Source organism: Bactrocera oleae, chromosome 5 (assembly GCF_042242935.1).
Source record: "Bactrocera oleae isolate idBacOlea1 chromosome 5, idBacOlea1, whole genome shotgun sequence".
NCBI classification, from domain to species: Eukaryota; Metazoa; Arthropoda; class Insecta; order Diptera; family Tephritidae; genus Bactrocera; species Bactrocera oleae.
The window spans coordinates 65417464-65441592 of record NC_091539.1 but is presented as its reverse complement, the minus strand read 5'-3'; the positions used below and the strand labels follow the sequence as shown (position 1 = coordinate 65441592).

Genomic DNA, 24129 nt, shown 5'->3' with positions numbered 1-24129 from the left:
ACCGATGAACTTATGAACAGGCTACTAGACTACTGACTCCGTCTATATGAATTAATTTCTGAAGCTTGACAACTAAGATTATAGTGATAATTATAAGAAAAACTGTCTAATCTAAATGTCTAAATTCGAATCTCTAAGCAAGTTTTAGAAATATATTTCTTCATTTTTTAGCAAAGGGCTACCATTGACAATTTGGTCAATAATTTTTTTCAATCTAGTCAAATAGTGATACATAAATATTTCAAAATATAGTTCTCAATTTAAAAATAATTAAAACTATTTAGAGACGTTTGTGAATGTATAACTTGAATGAAACAGTTTAATAGTTTCTTGTAAAGTAAATAAAACGAAAAAAATTAGTAATATTCTGACTGGGACTGATAGAAAAATGCTCAGGAAGACTTTAAGACCTTATTATTGCCTTTAACGTACGAATTAACTGGCGTAGAAGGCTATTTCTCTGAAGAAGACTAGATTCACTAAAGAATCAATAATAGAGAACCAGAATATTTACAAATATCAGTGGTATCTAAATATCTTGCTTCGAACATTTTCAGAACCTGGGAAAGAGTAGTGGGAATTATTTTGCATATACTTTACTTTGTTGAGCTGTGGCACTCAGAATTTTTAAGCCTAAACAAGCCGAAAAAAAATTTACCTTGTTATCCAACACATTTAGAGTGAAATATAAGGCCATGCAAAAAAAAAAAAAATGAAAAAACTGCAATATAAAGATTTACAAAAAAAAATACATAAAGAAAAACTTAAAGTCCACTAAATGTGACGCTTAAGTCCAAGCCGCCACCCCAACTTGCCAATGGAAAAGTGTTTGTTGAAAAATCGTGCAGCGATGGCGGCAGCCGTTAAGCTGGCTTTTGCATTGTGGCCGCTGGAAATATAAGTACAATTGTTGTTTTTGTTGTTGTCGATTTTTTTCGGCTCTGCTGCTCTTATTAACTTTGCCGCGGCAAATGTTGCTGCCCGTTGTTGCAGATTTGTAGCGCGACGCAGCTTACGCGTTGCTTTGAATTTTGCACCGGAAAACTAAAAGAAAAAAAATAACTGAAAACAATAAAAACCCGTTTGGCTGCCACAGATACAGTTTCCAATATTTTAGATGTTGTTATACTATAATATGTTTATTGTTGTTGTTGCGCAGCTAAGGCGACGACGGCTGCTGTTGCTGCCACAACTTTATGGCCCAAGCGTATAAATAAACGCAAAGAATACGAAATTGAAACAGTTTTTAGTGCGTTTTTGAAAACGTTTGATCACCGCAAATCGTTTGCCGAAGTGCCCAAGTGTTGCCAACAAGCAAAAGTTAAGCCACAACTCGCCCGTCAAAAGTTGTCAGTGTATTTTTTCGTAATTTAATTACACGTTCGTAAAGCAGCACAGCAGTTTCGTAAACAAAATATATAAAATGGCTTTCAAGGTATGCAAGTGAAAGTGTGGTTTTTTGTTGTTGTTTAATATTAGCATAAAAAGACTTTTAAAGAAGACTTGGAAGGATATATAATTTTTTTTTTTTTGAATATATTGAAGTTGTGCCTAAAAAAGGACACGCTAAGGTTTGAGCAACTCATATGAAAGTGTTTTTGGAATATTGTTTGTTTTCTGTTATATTTTTATGTTTTTTTTGGCTATAAGCGCCTTACAAGTGCTTTGTTGGGTTCAAGGCTCGGTTCTGGTGCTTTTTTTTTACCGAATGTGCTCAATATTTAATATTTGTTGCTGGATTTTCAGCAAAACTTTTGAGTTTTTTCACAGTTTCATACATTTTCTATTGTATTCCGGCTCAAGGCTCTGTAGTGGAGAATTCAAAACTCAAGTTTTCATTTTTATGCATAAATTTTTCATGACTACAAGTATAACGGTGTGATGAAGTCTATAAATCTACTTAAAATCCAACGAATGGTAAGAAAAGTAAATGCTTAACATTACTTTAGGTTATGTTAGGTTAGGTTAGATGGCTAATGCGGATTACATGTAGATTGATAAATACAGTCCTATGTGAAGCTAGATGAAAACTCTTGTAGTTGGATATTAACCATCGACAAAGCATCTTGAACCTATCACAGAACTTTTTTAGGTTCTTTATTTCTATTTCCGCTATTTTAGCTGGATGTCTAAAATTGTGAGAGTCGAGGTATTTTAGACTTAATATTCGTCCCTTATTAAATTTGCAAATATATTTTATCGCTTCCGTTCCTCTTTGACGTGGACAATAGATCCCTTTCTATAACTGCAAACAAATCTCCATATACTATAATTACTCACAGAAGAATAAATCTATTTTCAACGGATTTATTTTATTGATCTTCGTTTCATCTGTTTATTATATATATTATCTTGTCATAGACGTTTTTGAGAGATTTATCACATTTTCGTTATGCTTCTTTTAGAGCCGCGAGTTTATCAACTAAATATACCTAATTTACATATTTTACATTTTCCTCCCAACGGATGAAAATCATTATCGAAGACAACTGAACTTTTCAGAACGCTATAGAACTTGGGTTAGAATAGAATCATTTCTATTCTTCGGAGATAGGGTTAAATCGAGAACAAAAAATGTCTTACGTTGTAAAAGGCTTGAAAAAATATTGCAAAATTTTACGAATACTAGTCGGGGATTTTAAAAGTGTATTGTAATTTTGTAAAATATTTTTTACTGTCTATAATTTACTTGACGGTTCTTAACGCTTGAATTTCAAAGATTTTTTAAAACGTATCACCAAAGTTAGTATGATTGTACTTTGAATAAAACCCACATATTTACAACAAAAATATCATCCTGCTTTCTTCGATAGGTAGAATGTTGATACAATTTTTTTGGTATACGTTAAAATTTTGATCAACAAACAAAGTAAAAATCCAAAAAAAAAAAACTTTTATTAATCTTTTAAAAATCGCCGGTCCCACTTATTAGTAAATTCGTGTATTTAAGTATGACAACTTTAAGGGCTTGTTTAAGTTTGTGCTTTTTGGGTCGTTTTTTCACTTAATTATTTTTCTCCTGCCGAAATTTAGTTTAGTACTCATCGTTCTTTCATTGGAACACATACTCGCGTCAACTACTTCACAGAAATTTATCATTGCTCAGTAGCTTAAATTTTACAATTTGAATTTTTCGTATGTTAACCTATGTATTTCTTTAGGAACAATTTGTCAGAAAATGCCATATTTGTGTCCTCACTACAATATATATTCTTGTTTATCTTAAAACTATTAATTGGACAGTAGATTGCTCTGCTTAAGAGACCAGCATCTTTAAAGCTATAAATTAAATTTATTTTTTTGTTACTTAAAATATTAAAAGAACGTAAATCGACGCTTTAGTGCCAAAATTAAGAAAACGTCTCAATTGAGTTAATGTATTTTATATGAATCGCTGCGTAACATCGCAACCACCTTACAAAGCATTATTGGATTATTTCATATCACACATATTTTATAAAAAAAAAATAATGTCTTCGCATGAAAAATACTTACTTAAATTTCAGTCTCTTCTTTTTCATTCTCAAAGTTTTGTGCTCACCATTCATCTTTACTTTCTCTTCCTTATACACATGGAATATTTTAAATTCTTTAATTCTTATGCACTCCTTTTGCTACAAAGTGCATTTTTCAGAAAAAGTATGCGTTTGTGGAAATGTAAGGATACGAGCAGAATATAATAAGTGGCGGAAAAGTTGTTCGCAAAGTTAAAAATACACTACGACACACACATTTCTATAATTATATAAAAATATATATTCTTATAAGACTATACGGATTTGCTTTATATAAAATACATTTCACGGGCTTAAACTGGCGATTCGAGCGCGAATGGGAATTCGCTAAAATTTTGGCGAAGCGTAAATCAAAATTTCACACTCACTTTCTGAAGTCATAGCTAAAGTTGAAAACATATTAGAACAAAAGCAAGGTTGCCATAGGAATTCAACTAAATTACAAATTATAAATAAAACAAAAGATTCCTTACAAAAACTTTGATCGGTAAGTTTGTTTGTTGTATGGCAGACGGACGGACAGACGGACAGGGTTAAATCGACTCAGCTCGTCATGCTGATCATTTACATATGTATATACTTTATAGGGTCTCTGACATTTCTTTTCCGGTGTTACAAACATCGTGGCAAACTTAATATCTCTTAATATAATAAGTTTTTTGAATTCGACCTAAATAAGAAAAGTAAAAAAATTAAAATAAATTTTAGTAAAAAAGAATATATATGTATAAATTTATAATTTTAGTAAATAATACTTTTTATCTATTAAAAAAAGTTAATTTAATAAAAAAATGTGCTTAATTTGTGTATTAATAGTGCCCTTAAAAAGTTTTTTTTTTATTTCGAAATACTTTTTTATGGATACTTTTTCAACTACTTCGAGTAAAAGTTTTTGATATTGCATCGCTCAAACGAGTTAAATTTTCTTGAAATAGTAGTTTACAAAGCCTGCCTATATCAAAATATATTCCCATATATACTCATAACATACATCCATAACTCTTTTGATAAAGTCAATGCGGCAGGCTAAAAATTTTCCATTGAAGATTTTAAATCAAAAAGCCAAGAAAAGTGTACTTCAAACGAGAAAAACTTTGCAACGAACTGCAAACGAACACACATACATTTATACAAGTGTGTGGTTGTTTATGTTGTTGCCCTTGCTTCGTTATAAATCCTTTAACAGTTTCTGAAGTCAGCGAACGCGCTTCCCTGCAGTTGTTTTCTTCAATCCGTGTGTTGTTGTTTTCGTAAAAGTTTTCACACATTTTTTTCCACTCTTTCTCCGCTCACTCACTCGCCGGCTGTTTGGCGAAAGTTTATTTTGAGATGTTTACTCGCAAGTTCAGCCATTTTCTGTGTCGTAATCGCGGCATCTTTCCGTATTTCATTCTGAGTAAATTCTGCTTGCTTCTTTCTCCCTTTGTTTACCATCGCAGTGCTTTAAGTCAATGCAAGCGCAGTTATCTCTTTTTCTTCTGCGTCACGGGCTTAAGTCAATTCATGTACCAGTTAATCGCATGTTGAATATTTTTAGCTGCAACGAAGCAGCTGCGCTCGTGAGTGATTTTCTAATTAAAGAATCTTACTACTGTCACTTAGAGATCCCTTAGAGGGGAATAAGTTTAGTAGTGCAACTTCTTAAATAATTTTGTTAGGGCTCGTATTGTTAGTTTTCAGATCTATTTTTTTTTTTAACTAACCGGTAGAGCTCTTGGATACTTTTTAATAAAAGAGTGAAATGCTTGCCACCTGTTTGAATATTTTAGGTGAAAAAAACTGATAAGTTATGAAAATATATCATTAAGGGTATCAAATTGACGTTAACTAAAGTGACTTAAGGAATCGTATAACCGATCATATTTTTGTACACGATTGTCACCTGCTATTTTTTTAAATTTAATTGTAATATTAAAATAAAAGAAATATATAAAAATTGTTTAAGTTTAATAAGTTTAAGAAAGATTTTGTCTTATATATTTTTTGTAGCGTTGCCAACATAATAACAATAAATAAACTAGATGAGAAGAGCGAATTGCTAGTTACAATATAGATATAAGACTAAAGCAAATTTAGAAAGCTTATAGCTAAAAAATATTTTGGCAGGGTTGCCGCCTATTTATTTTTTATTTATAATTGAAATATTAACATAATTAAAATGTATCCAAACAGGACAAGTTTAAGAAAAACTCTGTCACAAATATTTTTATGAAGCGTTGCCATCTATTTGAAAATAATAATAATCAATAAATTATATATAAAAAAAAATAATAATTATGGTAGATACAATATCAACCTAAAACGATTTAAGAAAATTTATAACATACAGTATTTCTGTGCAAGGCTGCCACCTTATTAATTTTTTTTATATAATTGAAATATTGACATAATTGAAACGAGGTATAAACGAGGGTCAACCTATACAGGTTTTATTTTAAATACAATATTTTAAATACTTCGTAAAGTAAAATATTTTTAAGCGTTGCCATCTATTTAAAAATAATAATAATGAATAAATTAGATGAGAAAAACGAATTACTACATATAATATAAATATCGAACTATAAAGATTTAAGAAAGCTGAAAAAATACTTGTGCAAGGTTGCCACTTATCTATTTTTTATTATGAATTGAAATATTTACATAATAAATATATAGACAAACAAAACAAGTTTAAGAAAAATTCTGTCACAAATACTTTTGTGAATCGTTGCCATATATTTGAAAATAATAATAATCATTAAATCAGATGAAAGCAGCAAATTAGTATATACATTTAAGATATCAAACTGAAACGTTTTAAGAAATATTATAGGTGAAAAATATATTTGAACAGGGTTGCCATCTATATGAAACATTTAGCTTGAATACGTTTTCAACCAAAATGTTATTTATTACAATTAAAACAAAGTATCAAATATTTTTACACATACAATAGAACATACGCAAATGCATACGGGCATATAATAATATATGCTAGTACTGACTTACCTTTATTGTCACTCTGCAAGAATGAGTGTAGCGAATAAATAAACACACCAACAAATTCAGTAAATTTTTGCAGCAACAAAAAAAAAAATGTCAAACCGGTGCAGTGTTGTAGTGTTGTCGAGATGTTAGTGTTTATAGTTGTGTGCGAAACGTTGACACTTTAATGCAAATACACACACTGATACATACTAAATGATGCACTAGTTCAGTTTTGTGTGCATATTTTGCATACACTCATAGCTTTGGATTGCTTCACTTGAAAAATTTTACTCGTTTAAAATTGGCATACATTATTTTGATGTGAATTTTGCTTATACAAAATTGTGCGATTTCAACAATATTTATTCTTTTCAAAAATTCAGATTTCGGTTATGAATAAATTGTGTATTGGTGACTTCGGTAAATCTTTTATTCATATTTTTTAAGTATGAATGCTTTCACTTCTTGTTTAGGAATTCAATTATGTCTAAAATCTGTTGGCTATGCTTAAACATACAGTGCTGAGATAATTTATAGTAATTGACAATAATAAATCTTAAACTAAATTTTTTTGTAATATATAAAATAAATAATAACTCACAAAAATAACAAAAATTTCAAGCATAAAATAATTTTATTTGCCACATAACATTCTTAATAATCTGAGCTGCAACACAGTTTAACTTTTGTGTCGGTAATGATGTTTAAGAACATAAAAGAGCTTAGTCTTCAAATGGAAACATAAGTTAATTGTAATGATGGCATTTTTTTGGTTATGATCAGTATACTATTGTTGTAATGCCGATTACATGGTGTTCCAAATAGTGATTTTGTTTAACCCCCAATAAAAAATATCAGTTTGCCACGATCTTCAAGCTGGTTCATGCTTCCTTAAGGCCTTAAATATATAGCATATCAGTGGTTGGTATCTTCTACTGCCGTCAAAAAATTATTGGATCAGACCACCGTTTTATAGAAATCGGTTAAGAAATACATTAAAAATTGTCCTGTGATGCCACCACTACAAAATCTGCATCAATTATCATCATCTGAGAATACATTCACTTCTTCACCTTCAGCAATGTTCTCTCCCATTTTCATATGGTATAGTTTCGCTTGTTACGATTGCCTCCAGAAATATTATTTGACAAAAAAAAAAGAACTTCAGAACTAAGTGGTATATTTGTAAAATAAGATAAACAACTATCAATTTTCTTAAGTAATGATTTCGGGTGAGAAAGAACTTTCATTCAAATCGAAAAATATATAGAAGTAGCATCGTCACCGACACATCGGTAGTAAAGATTTTGAATTTCTATAATAACTGGTATTTGGTTTTCGTACTATGGCTTGGTGGAGATTGTGACCTTATTGAAGCCAAAACTGAGAGATTTAAAACTTTAAGTGCGTTTCAGAATAGCAAATAGTTTATAGAATGGAACCACTTTTTCTCAAATAAATCAGTAATTAATCAGCATCCTCAATCATAAAACAAATAAATTATATATAAATTGGTAAAAGCCGCTAGTGTATGGACCTCTCTGCTCCCCAAAGACCTAAGAAGCACAATTTAAATTTTCAATTAAGTTTAAGTTACGAAGTTATTTTGATAGGCAGGGCGTATGAGTAACCTTAATCGTCGTGAAGGACAATTATTATATGGAAAAGAAATAAATATAATATGTATAAGTGTACATATTTGCAAGTATATATTATGGTGGACCTGAAACAATTAAGTGTTAAAATTAACCTATATACAGAAACAAATGTACCTGCAATGCAAGATTTTTGGCTTAATTTTAAATTTATTTGAGTAAGTATTCAAAGTTTTCCATATAAATAACAGCGAGATTAAATTCAGCGTTTAAATTCGATATTAGTTTTTGTTTTTGGCTGTCTGTATTTATCGGTATATATGTTAACTAGTCGCTCAGTTTTTGAGATATCAATCTGAAACTGTGAACTCATCTATTTGTCACCAAGAAGCTGCTCTTTTCTCGAAACCGACGATATCGAACCAATATAGCATATAGCTGTATTTTCGGTACAACTGAAGTTAATGATTTTTCTTTATTATTTCCATATTTCAATTAAATCTTGTAAAAACCACCCTAACGTGCATAAATGCTTATATTATTATATGTAATCGTATTTTTGGCATATGAAATGCATATCACCTCAGCGCACCGCTTCTGATAACTTTTTCGCATTTTCACTCAAATGATTTTTCACACGAATATCAACTTTAGCGCAACCCGAAACTCAAATGGAGACTTCTTTGTATTGAAACTTTGCTGCTGGCTAGTATCAGCACTTGAGTATCGCAATTTCCTGGAAAAACATGCAACTAATAACGAACCGCCGAATTCTTGTGCAGTTAATGTTGATCTAGATGCACACATAGCAAGCTACTCGCACTTAAAATTCAACAATTAACTGTTATTTTCATGAAAAATCCAGTGGTAATGAAGTCGTTGTGGAAACAAGGCTGTACATGGTGGCAACGCAACATTATCGGTTTTCCGATTTTTCGCAATGTTAATTAAAACTTTAAACATTATACACTTGCGCATGCGTGTGTTGGTGTATGGAATGCCGTAAAGCCAGTGTGTGTGGGTGTGCAGCAGCGCCGCGGTAGTGAAAAAGTTTACCCATTACGACGCAGACACAAAAGACGCGCCAGAAAGTTGAACTTCATGCGCGGCTGCTCAGGCGAGAGAGTGTGTGTAGTTTATGTGCTGCGCCACTGCTCGTAACTGTAACTGTCTGTACGGCTGTAAAGCAGGTGCTGTTTGCAACAATTAATATCGCCTTTAATTACTTGCGCGGAGTATATTACTCGCTGTGCGCCTCAAAATATGCCTCGTAAATTAATTTGTCTTCATTTTTGGTTTTAATTGCGTTTTTATCAGTTGGTTTGTGTTATCTGTTGCAGGTTATTTTCGTTATTGCCGCATTGGTTGCCTGCGCGCATGCCAGACCCGGCGGCCCAGCGGCCTATTCCATCTCCGCGCCCAGCGTGGACCACGCTTCCGTGGGCAGCTCACAAGAGCACACCGTCAAGGGTCACTACGGACAATCCTCGCAGTCGGAGTACTCCAGCGCCGTACAAACTGCGCATTCGCAATCGCACGTGCAACGCTCGAGCATTAGCAATGACGCCGGTCTTGCGCCACATGGTGGTAAGTAATAGGGGATTGTGGGGCGGAGGGTTCGAAAAAAGTTGTGTATTTAAGAATAGTATTTAATATAAAAAATGTTTTATTTCGCACCAACTCACACCACTTTAACTGAATTTACAACACATTTCGCACTCACACATTCTTTTGCACTCTCGTATGCTTCTTCTGCACTCTTGCACATATGTACTCTTGCTTTCGCACTGCTATTACAAATCTGCTTACATAAAAAAACGCTATTGCAAACAATAAGGTCATGTCATCGCTGCCGCTGCGCCCATCGCTCATGCTTATGCCGCGCCGACCGCTTACGCCGCACATGCGTACACCGCCCCGGCAGCCACCATTAGTCATGGTTACGCGGCACCCGCACTGGCTCTGGCGCATTCTGCACCTGCTCTCGCGCATGGCATCACCTACGCTGCGCCGGCTGCGAGCTATCACGCTCCTGCTTACAGCTATCCAGCACCGGCTTATAGCTATCAATCCCCAGCTATACAGTATGCCACTGCACCCGCCGCATATGGACATTACGCCGCTGCCACTGCACCCGCCGCCTATGGACATTACGCCGCCGCTCCTGCCGCACTCTCGCATAGTTATGTCGCTGCCGCACCCGCTGCTACTTTGAAATACGCTTCGGCATCTGCTTATGGTATGTAGAAGCGCTCCTACGCTTTGTGCGTAATCTGAAGAAAATACTACTAATTGCATTGAAGTAGATGTTTTGCGATTGTATATATTTTTAATTTAACAGGGTGTGTCAGATTACTAAAAACCCTAAAAAGGAAAATGAAATTTGGTTAACTCCATATTTATTTCTACAACTGGTGTTGGTTTATATAGTATATATAATATATCCTAAATCTGATATAAGTGAAGCTAAACCTCTTCGATGCAACAATGTGCGTTTCAAAATATAATATTTCAGTAATTTTTATTATAACTAAGTATAAAATTCTTTGCCGCGATATTTTATTCTATGAACAACCAGTCAACGTAGGTTAAATTGGTCCGCTTTATATCTCTAGAAGCCATTTTGCAAGTAAGTCTTCAAAATACGCAGCTGTATATTTTTAGAAGACATTTTGGGCGACAAATTTAAGGTTAAAAACTTTTATTCAATATTCTTTGAAATAATTGACTCGCCGATAAAAAATATTCTAGCTCAAATTTTGTACTTTCTTGCGATCTACCTATTCTAGCGCTAAACTTCAAACATCTCCAAAGAAACCTGTGATTTTAAGTCCGAACAATTGCAACAAATATGTGTTACGCAACAACATTCCGTCACACTTGTAGTATGCAGTATGTACTTTAGTAAAGTCCGAACCGATTTAAATTTCTTTTTGGATTATTTCGTGTAATATTCGGGTAGTTTTCAAAGTTTTGAGAGCACGAGGGTTGCCACCTTTTTTAAAATATTGAACTAAAAATAATAATTCGATAATTCAACATTGGAAAAGTCAAGCTGATGAAATGGTATTTACATTTAAAACAATAATTTTTAAATAAAGTTGCCATCTGTTTAATAAATTCTTTTTGAGATGAGATAAATAAATATTAAGTCTGATAAAGGAAGTTTATAATTAAAAAAAAATCAAGTAGTGTTGCCACCTGTTTATAAAATAAATGTTTGTATTTTTCGAATTTTTTAAATTTGTGAAATAAGAATTTTTTTTGTACCAATATACTTTTAAATTTGCAAACAATGCTGCTCATTGCTCTCGCTTTAAACACTCACAATTTTCAAAAAAATGTTCTACAGTTAAGCACGATTGAATAGTGTTGTTGGACAGCAGTTTGAATATTATCAATTTTTCAAAGATTGTAGAATACTTTTTTTAAGTTTTCAATTCATTTTGCAAGGTTTCTGCACTGAGCCCTATATGCTATATCATACTTATTATACATATATTTATATACCATATTTTATAGTAATGCATTTGTTTGTACTTATATATATGCAAGTGGGTGTATAAATAGCTTTTACTTTTACTAATGAGCAATTTAACTTTATATTCTGCCAACTTTTGCACTGCCAAGATTTTACTGTTGAAATGAACTTTTTAATTGTTTGTGTATATATTTAATACGCATGTGTGTGTGGGTTTGTATGTACATATGTGTGGAACAAATATTTTGAGTATTTATAGACGCGACTGTGCTTCTTCATAGAAGTATATTTAAATATAAATATTGCATATAAATATGCATGGACAAATCTTTTTATACAATTGTATCTATATACATATATTAGGGTGAGCTAAAATAAATTTCATATTATTAAATTGAATCTATATACAGTGAAAAAAATATCTCTGCAAGGCAGTAATTTTAGCTTACTTTTAAAAGAAGCGAATCGAACTTTTGAATTGAAAAACCCTGAGGTAAATTATTTAAGAACTTGTATGCTCTACTAGAATACGTATTGTAAAAAATTTTGTCCTAAACGGTTTATATGATATGGTATTTTCAATGAAAGCAGGTTGTTTTTGCCTCGGAAGGATATTTTGCTCTGTAGTTAGGTGTCTTTTAATCCATAAATTCGAAATTATTATTTATATTGGCTCCTCCTAATATGAGTATGAATTATATACATATATACATAAAGTAATTATTTCAAGGTTTCAATATCCAAGCAGGGGTATCTATTATATAACAATATTTTTAGACAATAAAAATTTTTATAATTCCTTATATTCATACTCAATAACTCACCATACCATCATCTGATTAATCAGTTATAATCATTTAGCTTATATGTTAACAATGATTCAAAGAGCTCTGTCAACAGATTCACTCATCGCTGGTATACAAAAGTACTTGTACGTAAAAGCCTGTTAGTAGGCTATAGGTTAACTCCAACGGCGTAGGCATAGGAACCGTCAACCGCATTAACTTCTTATGACATTTTCTTAAAAAAAAAATCAACACAACACATACAAACATTTTTGTTTTTGTTGGCCACCACCCATAAAAATACTTGTACACCTTTACGGTTTACAATTCTTTTGCGGTAACACCAAGTTACATATTGACTGCCACATTTAATCAGCTTAAAAGCTTTATGCAGTCAGGTGAAGTGCTGTTGAACTTTGTAATGAAGCGTGAATAAAAACGAAACACTTTAAAATATATTAACGACTATAGAATGTGTATAGATAACATAGTGAAGACGAGCATTAAAAATGTACAAACATACATTTAGGCGCTGAAGCTCTTTGTTGTGGTAAAGACGCTAGAAAACGTGTGTTGTTTATGAAACTAAGTTTTGTTTGTGTAACTCAAATGGGAAATTGTGTCATATTCACAAAGAAATTTATCACATTTTATATTAACCTTATATATACACAAGTCCAAAACAAATATTTATACCCTAAACAGGGTATATTAAGTTTAGCACGAAGTTTGTTACACCGAAAAGAAAGCGTCAGAGACCCTGTACATATAAATGATCAGCGTGATGAGCTGAGTTGATTTGATCATGTTCGTCTGTATATACTCGAACTAGTCGCTCAGTATTTGATATATCTATCTGAATTTTTGCATATGTCCTTTCTTTCCCAAGAAGTTGCTATTTTGTCAAAACCGCCGATATCGGTTGGTATGGAAAACTTTTTAATATCACAAGATATCTTCACGAAATTTGGCATAGAATATTATTCCAAATAACGCTACAATCTTTGAATGAACTTTGCAGATCAAACCCAAATTCCTGTATGGAAAATTTTCTATTTGTGAAGGGCATTTTAGCTTCGGTTCAGCCGGTGACTTGATACTAGTTATTATATGTAGTCTATCATTTGGCCGAAATTAAAGAACAAAGTTGTCTTTTAAGACGTAACATTTTCGCTATAAAAGTTTAAAAGCTTAACTCCTCGTTGACAGTTTGAAATAGCGAAACTTTTTAATGGCATTGCGTAGTGAAACATCACTAGACAATAGATTTTGCGATAGTTCGAAATCGAGAATTCCTTAATAATCTATAATTTTCGAACATCAACAAAAAGCTTTTACAAAGGTTATTACAGAAAGCGCTCATGAACTTGCAGATAATTATCGAAGAGTTGAAAATAATGATCATAAAATCATAATTTATGTGAGCCTGGGTTTTTGACTTTTAGTGAGAAGCGAACATAAACTATTGGAGCTACTCCTCTTTGATTGAGTGAAAGCGTGATATGCATAAGGAATAAATGCTCATTTTAGACCTAAATTACGACTGCCTTTTTCTCTCTACCATACTATATTTTCATTCATATTTTTACAGTAAATGTACTGTCAAAATAATTTCTTTGAAATTCTCGAACTAAGAGCATATTTTTCTTTGCTTTTCCAATCAAATGCAGACCAATCAGTCACGTACTCAATAAGTCAGTTTTTAATTTACTTTTGCCAAAGAGGAAACTTGCCACACACAGCACATGCGGGCATATGTATGTAGTGGTGTGTCGCTTTATAAATAATTTCCTTGCACTTCCTATATGCTTTGCCAGGGACAGAGAGAGAGAGAGAGAGAGACGTACATACACACACTCAAGAAAACTTTTAAACAACTTGCAAGGCGACTTATTTTAAACTATTAGGCTACAATGTTTCCACTGCTTGCGTATCGTTTCTGCTCTATTACACCAGTCTGCTCCTAGTCCCCTTGCCTCCCCTCTTACTCATCATTCCTAGCATTTCAAGCGCTATAAACGCCCGATTGACGAACTGGACGTTTGTCAATTCAATTTATTTATTCGTCACACAGTTTCGGACACATATTGGACAGCTGTGAAATACTATCGTTATATGCGGCATAGCTCACAACAACACGGAGGAGCAGCACTCGCGTGAGCTTGGGGTGTGACGACAGCAAACTGTGCGGCTTGCAGCAACAAAAATAATCAATCATTATTAATTTTTTGTCTATTCGCCGCTTTTGGCGTTTTCGGCAACTGTCGCGCTACTGCCGTTATGTCGCCAACATATAAAACTGTGCTCGCTGTTTGTTGTCGCTCTCTCATGCACCGCGACCAAGTCCATGGCAGACTACTGATTGATGCCTCTTCCGGCGCGCATCGCCTGCCGCTGGCAGTTTTGTTAGCAAATTTCGTTAAGCTGTCAGTCTTCTGCCTGTCCAACCGAGCGGCTATCGTTGCAGTCACTGGCGCGCAACGCAACACACATATGTATATATATATACATACAGGGGTGTGCAATTTGTTGGAATTTTTTCCCACAGTTTTTGTTCGGACCCTAGGGGACTTGGCTTAGTTGTTTGGCGCTTGTGTTCTTCTTCGCTAACATATTCTTCCCGTTGTTGTTGCATGTTTGTTTCGCATTTTGTAGGAAACTTTTAACTTCCTGCTTTTTACTTGCGGCTTCCGTTGTTTATTTTGTGTTATTTTATTTATTTTTGTTTTTATACCTTGAACAGATTGCCACGAAGGAAAATTCGGATACCCTATAAAGTATATATATTATTGATCAGCGGTATGAGTATATTTAGCCATGTCCGTCGTTCCATCTGTCCGTCTGTATATATGCGAACTAACCCCTCAGTTTTTGAGATATCGATCTGAAATTTTGCATATGTCCTTTTCTCATTAAGACGCTGGTCATTTGTCGGAACTGCTGATATTGAATTACTATAGCATATGGCTGCCATATAAACTCAACGATCGCAATCAACTGCTTGCATCGAAAACTTTTTCATTTGACGAGATATTTTCATGAAATTTGGCTTGGATTATTGTCTAAGGCAAACATGCAATTTTTCAGATCGGAACACTATAGCATATAGTTGGCATATAGACAGACTCAAAATCAAAACTCATTTTTGCTATAAAAAAAGCACCTGTAAGGGGTATTATAGCTTCAGTACTCTATTTACTTATATATATTTATGTCAACCGTTACAACCTTAAACACTCTAGCGAAGGCAAATTTTTCTCTGGAGCGCAATTTGCAAGTTGTTGCGCCCAAAGCTTGCTTACAAAAGCTTTAGGGCGACCAGAATGGCAATTTGTTTGAAGGTAAATTAAATTTTTCATTATTATCCCTTTGAATATTTAATAAACAAATTTGCGGTGTACATAAATTATTTATTTAGGTCAAATGCGGCCGGTTGCATCTAGTCAACTCCAAATATGTTCAATTATGTATTCAGCCTAAAACTGTGCTTTAAAAATTGAGTAAATTTAATTTTCAAAAGATAATTGGGAGAGAACAGAATAATAAAGTCAAAAGGGGCTTAAAAAAAATAAGTTGAGGGAGCTAGATAATGAATATGTCGTACAGCTAAATAATAACTAAGTTCACCGCCTAGAACCAAAAAATATGTTACCAAAAGATATACAGATATTTGCAGCTGGTAATATTTGGCTTTGGAGCTAAGAACCTACTATGGGTTTATAAATATATTAGTGCGTGTTTTTCAAAATTTTTAACGTTTATTAAAAAAAACGTGTTCAATAGTATTATTCAAAGTATTACCTATCTGAATATATAACATTTACTCATCTTTCTGGCAATTTGCGGATTCCATCCCAAAGGAAATGGTAATTTTTGGTTTTTGTGAAGTCACAATAGCGAATTTTTACTTTGCCACTATTGTAAATGCCATTTTTGGGGTTCTGCTGTTAAGGGCAATAGCTAATGAGCAAACTCATGCTATCAATAATGCCTCAAAACTGCAGACCAGGTGTTAAGGTGTTCAATATGTTAAAGTATGTACAATATGTACAATCAAAAACTTTCTTATTCTAATTTTTACGTGAATGTGATTCTGTAAATTCATATTCGAATGATATGGCCACATTGATGTGATTTGTACATCTTTGAAACTTAAAATGAAGCTTGTTATTGCGTCAATAAAATACATAAAGCGTCAGAAACTGTACTTTAGTCTAACAAAATGACTTGTGGGGTCGACTCTTTTGTCTTAGTTCTAAATATGTCTAAATTTTCAGAAATTTGTCATTGTTGTCATAAAGTTCGTACCGCCAGTACTGCTAGGGAGGGTAATACTTCTCAGTTACATGATTAGTCTGTTGACCACTTAGACAAAGCAGCCGAGTTTATGAGGACATAATAAAGTTTGTCACGAAGTTTGTAGCACCCAGGAAGAAATGTCGGTGACAGCCTATCGATATCGGACAACTTAATGATATAGCTGATATATAAACTGATCCATCAAAATCAAGTTATTTTATGGTACAATTGTTCATTTTTGTTTTTTTTTTTGACCTGATAGCGTTACCATGATACCCTACAATTTTACCGGGTTAACGTTTTTGCTGGTTTTCGAAAAACGCATAACTAATCAATTTATATTACTTATATCAATATTCACTCATATAATTAGAAACTAAAAACTTTGCTCGATTGAAGGTTAATATTATACTTAAATGTAAAAAGGGACTACTTGGAAAGTACTTCAGAAGTTTTGGGTTAAAAATAAATTCTAAAAGGGCCCTTTGTGGCTTCTTGTGCTATTTTTTTCACAATTATATATAAAAATAAGTCCCAAATGAATATATGTATACTCGTATTTCAATTGCAATATTCCTAAAAAAGTCAATAATTTGTTGTTGGCAATGCCACCCGCAGTAAGCGAGCCCCAGCTCTTTTAATTTCCAGTTCAAAGTCAAGACAAATTCTTAGTCAACATTTTAAGCACATCATTAATTTTTCACAAATAATAAATTCTAACTCTATCAGATAAAAGAGCTGAAGAGTCTTAAGCCACAAAAAAAATCACCCACACATATACATATATACTTGTATGAGCAGCCTCCCGGATTGACATCGAAACTACATTATTACATAATATATGACATACATTTTTCAAGCATTCAGAGAACGAACCACAAGCAAGCGCCTACGGAATGCATGAGCACAAAAAAACATGTGTGTATGTGAGCATATATGTGTGTATGTTTGTGAGCATGTTTGTCATAAATTCAATTGCGACGAGTATTCACCACTTGGCTTTGCATTGCATTGATTTATGGCTTTCTCACTATGAACATAATGTGCCGTTATCCCTTTTGTGCGCATAAAAACAACAGGACACACTGACACACACACACAAATATGTGTGTATATATGCAGCAGCGTATAAGTGAATCCAAGTGAAATCTGATCTGCATTATCGCTTGCATTATTCTGCTTTCTGCGCTTGCTCTTCTCATCTGGCATTTCTCATTTAATTTCTACGCGGAAAGACATTGCAGGTGCCAGCAGCACTAAGAAATTCCATTTCGCCGAGTGCTAGCTGAAATCCCATAAGCATGTGTGTGTGTGTGTGTGTGTGCGTGCAAAGTCTTTAGCACTCGCACTTGACTCGCCTGACATCTTTGTCTCTTTACGAATGCGAGTCCATGCTTCAGGTTACACATTTAGCGAATGCTGTAAATTCTATTCGGCCGTCTTTGTGCTAAGTGATGCGAGGCATGTAGACACACTCGTGTGTACCGGTGTTTTCTTACAATGCGTGAATAAATGCATTTTATTGTGAGTGTGGTGGTGTGGTGATGGTGCACACGCGGCTCGAAAGTTTCGGGGTGTGAAAACTCTTTCTCTCCCATTTGGAATTTCAAATTACTTGGCAATTCTGTGCGTGGAAATTTCCGGTTATAACACGTACTTTTTGTTTAGTGACGCAGTTTAGCTGCAATTAGGAGCAAAACAATAAGCTCTAATTGTTGAGAATTTTATATTCGAAGAATTACAAAAACAATTTTATAAGTCAATTAATGTTTTACAAAAAGCTCAGCTTGCTAAGCTTCTGTATATATAATCTTCTTCCTGTTCACGTTTATCATGCACTTTGACCCGAATTGCAAAATATGAAAGATTATGTGCTTAGCAGAATTCAGTGGCAGCCTCCTTCTTCACCTACTATCACCAGGAGTGAAGGAAATGGAATAAGAAGAAGAAGACGGCGATATGGTATTCGGTCTCTTCGACTTAATAACTCAACACTAAAGTTGACAGTTAAAGTGCAACGTGTGACGTAGGAGCTAGATCTTCAGCTTATAGTACTATCTCATAAGATATTGAGCCTCGTTTCTATAATTTCATGCTAGAAAGTGTTAGCGGAACCTCCTTACTGGCTGTCGAAATCGTAATATTAGCATTAGGCTAACCGTGATGAGATCTTCTTAAAACAACATACAATATTAATTCGTCGAGAGATTATTTTTCTTCTGGATTGCATATCCAGCTCAGAGAGTCACCTGTTAGTAGAAGCGCTACGACGTTGGACTTCAAGATTAATATTGTTATTGGGTTGGGTAATTGTCTACAACTTCAAAGCTGTGACTGTCGGCAGCGACTGTAAATGCTATATGCTGTAATGCTATATTTACGCTAACTAATATCATTGGAACATGCGGGATACATGTTTGAGACGGTTGTCTTTCCATAACCTAGATTGGAAGCGGGTCCCTTAATCCTATCCTCGGTAATTCAACTGCTTAATTAAGATCACCGTGAACACATCCGCAGGGATCCGTATTTGTATTACTCCCCTAGATAATCTATTAGATATATACGGAAGATAGTATTATGTCTTAAAAGTTGTAGGCTAACTCTCGTGTTAAAAAAAAATTGACGTGTTGTGCAAAAAATCTTTTTAAATTGGACCACAAACCGGATAATTCGCAAAATACCATAGGTACCGATGACAGTTAGGTTCACGTAACCAGAACGAACCCGATTTTTATATGGCCAAAGACTGTCAACTAGGCATTCCTCTAAATTATTTCAATAACTGCTGTGGACACGATGCTTTAATGTTTTTAAGTTGATTGATACTGAATGTCGGGCTGCGTCGCTCGAAGAATTATGTTCCTACGACACCAGCAATTTAGAAACAGAAAACGAATGCCAATTTAACTAAATTCGTAAAGCCCCAAAGACTGGCCGAAAATTTTAAGTGGCTTAAGCATAATACAAATACACTACACAACAACAACACCGCATCATATTTAAACGGTTTACGATGCTTCGGTAGCGAAGATGAGCTATTAGCCGAGCGCCACATGACAAGTTGGTGGCTATCAGGTAAGAAGGTGTTCGACGAAGAGAAGAGGTGTGCTGGGGCTTAAGCGGAGATGGGGCGAAATAATGTCGACTTTAATTATTGCAACAAGCCATTATCGCTGCAATAATAAAGCAGCAGCGAAGCGACTGCAGGGTATACACATGTTGGTGATGCTCGGAGCTTAAAAGCTTTGTGGTCTGGGGATTTTGTTGTCGTCAAACTATATACTGTTTCGTGGAAACATTTGTGTTTAATTAACAATTTGTGAGTGCCGGCATAATTAACTACCGCATATTTGTTGATTAATAAGCCGCGGTGTATTTAGTTATGTGTTGCAAACTGAAAAGCTTTACTCTCGCGTGTTTTTATTTTCAAAGTTACACGTAGCTCAGTGTGCAGCAACTTGTTTCAGTTAATCATTAGCACGAAAGTTCGTAAATGAGCTTTTAATTAGAAAATACATAGTGGGATAGAAGCATAAGTTCTTAATAGAAAAACAAATAGAAACGAATAGTTATGGATGAAAATCTCTGTTAAACGTGAAATTTTAGATAGCTAGGAGACTACTAGAAAGTTTAGAGTGATTCTACGTTGTAGCGAATTGTCAATCCGTCACTTTTGACGTAAAAAAAATGTATACACATTCATTAAGAGAAATTTGATTTCAAAATGAGTATTGGAATGCGTATTGGAATACTCAACATAAATGAACTGCATGGTTAAAGAGATGAAGCAAGCGCTGTAGAGTACTCCAAGTGAATAATAAGTTCACTTACCCATTGTGTGCTACTTTGGTCGATGCAGAGCAAAAATATTTCCTGCTTTGTGTTTTTAAGTCAAATAATCATGATTACTTACAAGTGTGCTTACAAGTAAAAAAAAAAAATCAAGTATGAATTTGAAGTATACTTTCGGGCGGAATTTTAATAAAGTATTAGGTATATAGTAAAAAGAAATCCATTATTTTTGCATTAAATTGAATGCTTTAACTATTATTTTTCGTATCCAGCCTTATTCAAATGGTTCCAAACGGTTTTCGTGCAATGTTTAGATCCTGTACAATCGTAATTGATGTTTGAACTTGGCGATTTCCAATATTTGATAGATTTTTTCGAAAATGGGTCTTCCAGAGCGTGTTGCATCTTTGACATCGAAATTACCGGAACGGTAATCGTATGTATATATATCAAATTTTTCCTGACTTACAAAAAATATTACATTTGCCAGTACTTTAATACAAACCTCTATTGTTGCCCTCAAAATAGGCTCTCGAGCCAAAATTGTAAGTATTCCACTGCTTAATCCAATTTTCTATACACTTATTATTAGTCTCGGTTGGGTGACCTTAAAAGCCTTTAGCGAATTGGCTTCGGTTTTTCAGTTTCGGGAGCAGAGAAAAGTCACAGGAAGCCAAATTTGGCGGATACTGCGGTTGAGCGATAACTCTTGGCCAAAAAGTCAGTGACAGTCATGCTGGAATGCAGTTATCGTGGTGAAAAATCTATAAATTTTTTGTTCACAAATCCGGTAATTACAACGAATTGCTTGATGTGAACGCCTGAAAATGGTCAAAATTATTGAGTCGTTCTACAAAAGATACTGAGATAGTCTACTGTCTCTCTGATGCCAACCTGACGATTTTCAAGCACTGTTTCTGTGAATGGATGACTCGCATGCGACAATTTTTTATGACCTTGCAGCCTTATCCCAAAGATTTGTGTGATTCAAATACTTGTGTCCGTGATAAAGTAGACTCCACAAAAATTGTGGGACAATTTCAATGCCCACGTAGCCATGATTGCATTGGAAACATACAATTTCAAGCAAACTGTTTGTTCAATTTTTTTTTTCATGGTAAAAATCTGTAGAGAAACTTTTCACGTCGTAAACAAACAGCTGCCCAACTCATACTCAAGGACATATGGAGATTAAACTTCACACGAACATTAAAGAACTTTATACATTCTAAGAAGAACAAAATTTTCGATTCGGTTTGCGTGTGCAGTTTAAATGGGCAAGTCAAATGAACGAATCAAATTTGATCAGATGGTATTTCATTATAACTGTAGTTGTTATGTTGTTAGCGGGTGATCAATGGTTAAGTGAAGGAAAATATTTAATAATTTGAGAAGTATATGCGCCTAGAAGCATACTTTAACGTATATGTTATGTATATAAAACTGTTACTTTGTTGTAATTATATAAATAGCTAATTTTTGCCACTATAATATATATATTTATGATATGATATTTTTCTTTTCTCTTTTCTTCTGCTGTTCATGCTTGAATACATAACTAAAGTAGCACCTGCACTCCTTGGACACGCTAGCTTAGCTCATGGTTTACCACTCGCTGCACCAGCCTTGGCACCACTCGCTGTTAAGTAAGTATATGCGAATAATGTAGAGCGTAAAAGCGAAAAGAAAACTGCAAATAAACTAAAATAGTTGCAAGTTATATTAAATAACGCTTGCTAAGCAGTGTTTACTACCGAAGGGTCACGTTGTGAGCTAATTACTCAAAATTTATTTGCAACGCAATTTTTTCTTACACTTTTAATAAAAATTTTCACACATTCGCTTCGCAGGACACTCGCCGCACCCGCTTTAGTGCATACCGCCGTCGCTGGACATGGCGTGCATTACGGTTACTAAGCAGAAACACAGTTAAGCAAACGGAGCGTAGGAGTGAGTGAGAGAGCAGCAGTAATGGGTGGAGACGGAAGCGCTGAAAACGAAGCGACAGTACGCCAACGTCGTGACACTAAATAACAAAAACAAAAATAAAAAAATTAACATAAAAACTAAAATAAAAATAAAAAATTTAAAAATAAAATTAAAGCCAAGCAGTAAATAAGAAAAGAAGAAAATAAAATATTACACAATTATGTAGGAGAACAGCAGGAAATTACAACAAGCACACAAACACAATAAAGCAAATTCATCTGCATGCATGTACAACAACGACACCGACAACAACAACAACAGCAGCAAACACCACAACAATGAATAACAATTAAGACAACACAAACACCAATAAAACACGCATGAATGGCAAACACGAAAAAACAAACAAAAGCGGCAAAAAACGCGAGCAAAAGCAAGCAGCAAAATGGCACTAGAAGCGGAAGCGTTGGTAAAAACAAGCGGGGGCTGAGGTGTAAAAAATAGACACGAAAAAGCGCATGCATAATTTGTAAATAACTTTCGTTATATATTTTGCGTGTAAAAATGTGGCAATAACAACAATAAACTATGTTGCAACAATAACATAAAGCAGCAACAAACAACAACATACACCTACAATACAACCGCAAGCAGTGCACGCGGATGTGGTTGTCAATATAGGCGCTGCACAACAGTGTAAGCCACAACGCCTAAAAGTATGCAACACAATTTACCACGCGAGCGGAAAATTACAAAAGCCGACCGCATAACAACATTGCACACAAATAAATGCATGTATGTGCGTGAACTGTGTTCACTAGTTGTCGCACACCGCTGCCTCTGCCTGCTTTGCCGATTTTGACTATTCGATTGCCTTCCGCCGTAATTTGCATTTAATTCGTGTGCTCGTTTTTGGCACGAAATTCCTTGCAACAATGTAGTTTTGTGCAACAACGCCTCAATATTTACCAATACACTAGTATATATAATAAATATCAATATTCGTATGTGTGTTGGTGTGTGTGTCTTGCGCCAAAGCCTCCGAACATCACGCCAATTCATTCATTGTTATTCTCTCCATTTATGTTTTACTCTATTTGTATAAGTTGTTTTTATCGCGGTTAAATTTTACTTTTTCATTTGATGTTTTATGTTTGTCAAATAATAATACATAAATACATAATTCACTTTCTCTACACAATGCGCATTTCACCTTTGTTTGCGATTTCATTTTGTATATTATTTTCGTATATTGTACGATTTTTTATGAAATGCTTAAATAAAGAAAATGTTAATACTGTGGAATAAGTCAAGATTTATTGGGTTTCACTTTTCAAGGTTTTCTGCTGAGAATTTCTATTAACGGAATGGTGGGTAAAGACGATTTTTGTTTATGTGAATTCGAAAAAAATTTATAGGTTATGTACCGTTGTGAAGAAGGCATATCATCTGATTAAATTTGACTTGGACTGAGGAAAAAAATGCATTTTCACGCATTTTAATATAAAATTTTTTTATCGCCTTTAAAATGGGCTCCTGAGCCACTACAAGTACCCCAAAGTTTAATCCAATTTGTTATAAGTCTCGGCTGGGATGACTTTCAGTAGCTTCAGCTATTTTAGAAAAATATAGCGCGCGTAGTTTAAATTGATCAGTCCGAGTAAAATTTGATGATACTTCAAATATTCTCTGAAAAATAGTAAACAGCTTAATAATGATTCTGATTACTACTTGGTATTGTAGTTAAAAACAACATGTCT

General features: G+C 34.0%; 1 protein-coding gene across 2 annotated transcripts; it reads left to right on the top strand.

Moving 5' to 3' along the window:
• Window positions 1–1244: 1244 nt before the first annotated feature.
• Window positions 1245–23684, top strand: LOC106620609 (cuticle protein 16.5). Of its 2 annotated transcripts, none has more exons than XM_014239152.3 (5): window positions 1245–1435; window positions 9421–9667; window positions 9918–10319; window positions 22008–22086; window positions 22291–23684. In XM_014239152.3, the coding sequence occupies exons 1-5, from the start codon at window positions 1424–1426 to the stop codon at window positions 22355–22357; spliced, it is 807 nt and encodes a 268-aa protein (XP_014094627.2). In that variant the 5' UTR covers window positions 1245–1423; the 3' UTR covers window positions 22358–23684. The 2 variants fall into 2 exon arrangements, with proteins under 2 accessions (XP_014094627.2, XP_036224826.2); XM_036368933.2 differs by having other exon boundaries at window positions 22005–22086.
• Window positions 23685–24129: the final 445 nt, after the last annotated feature.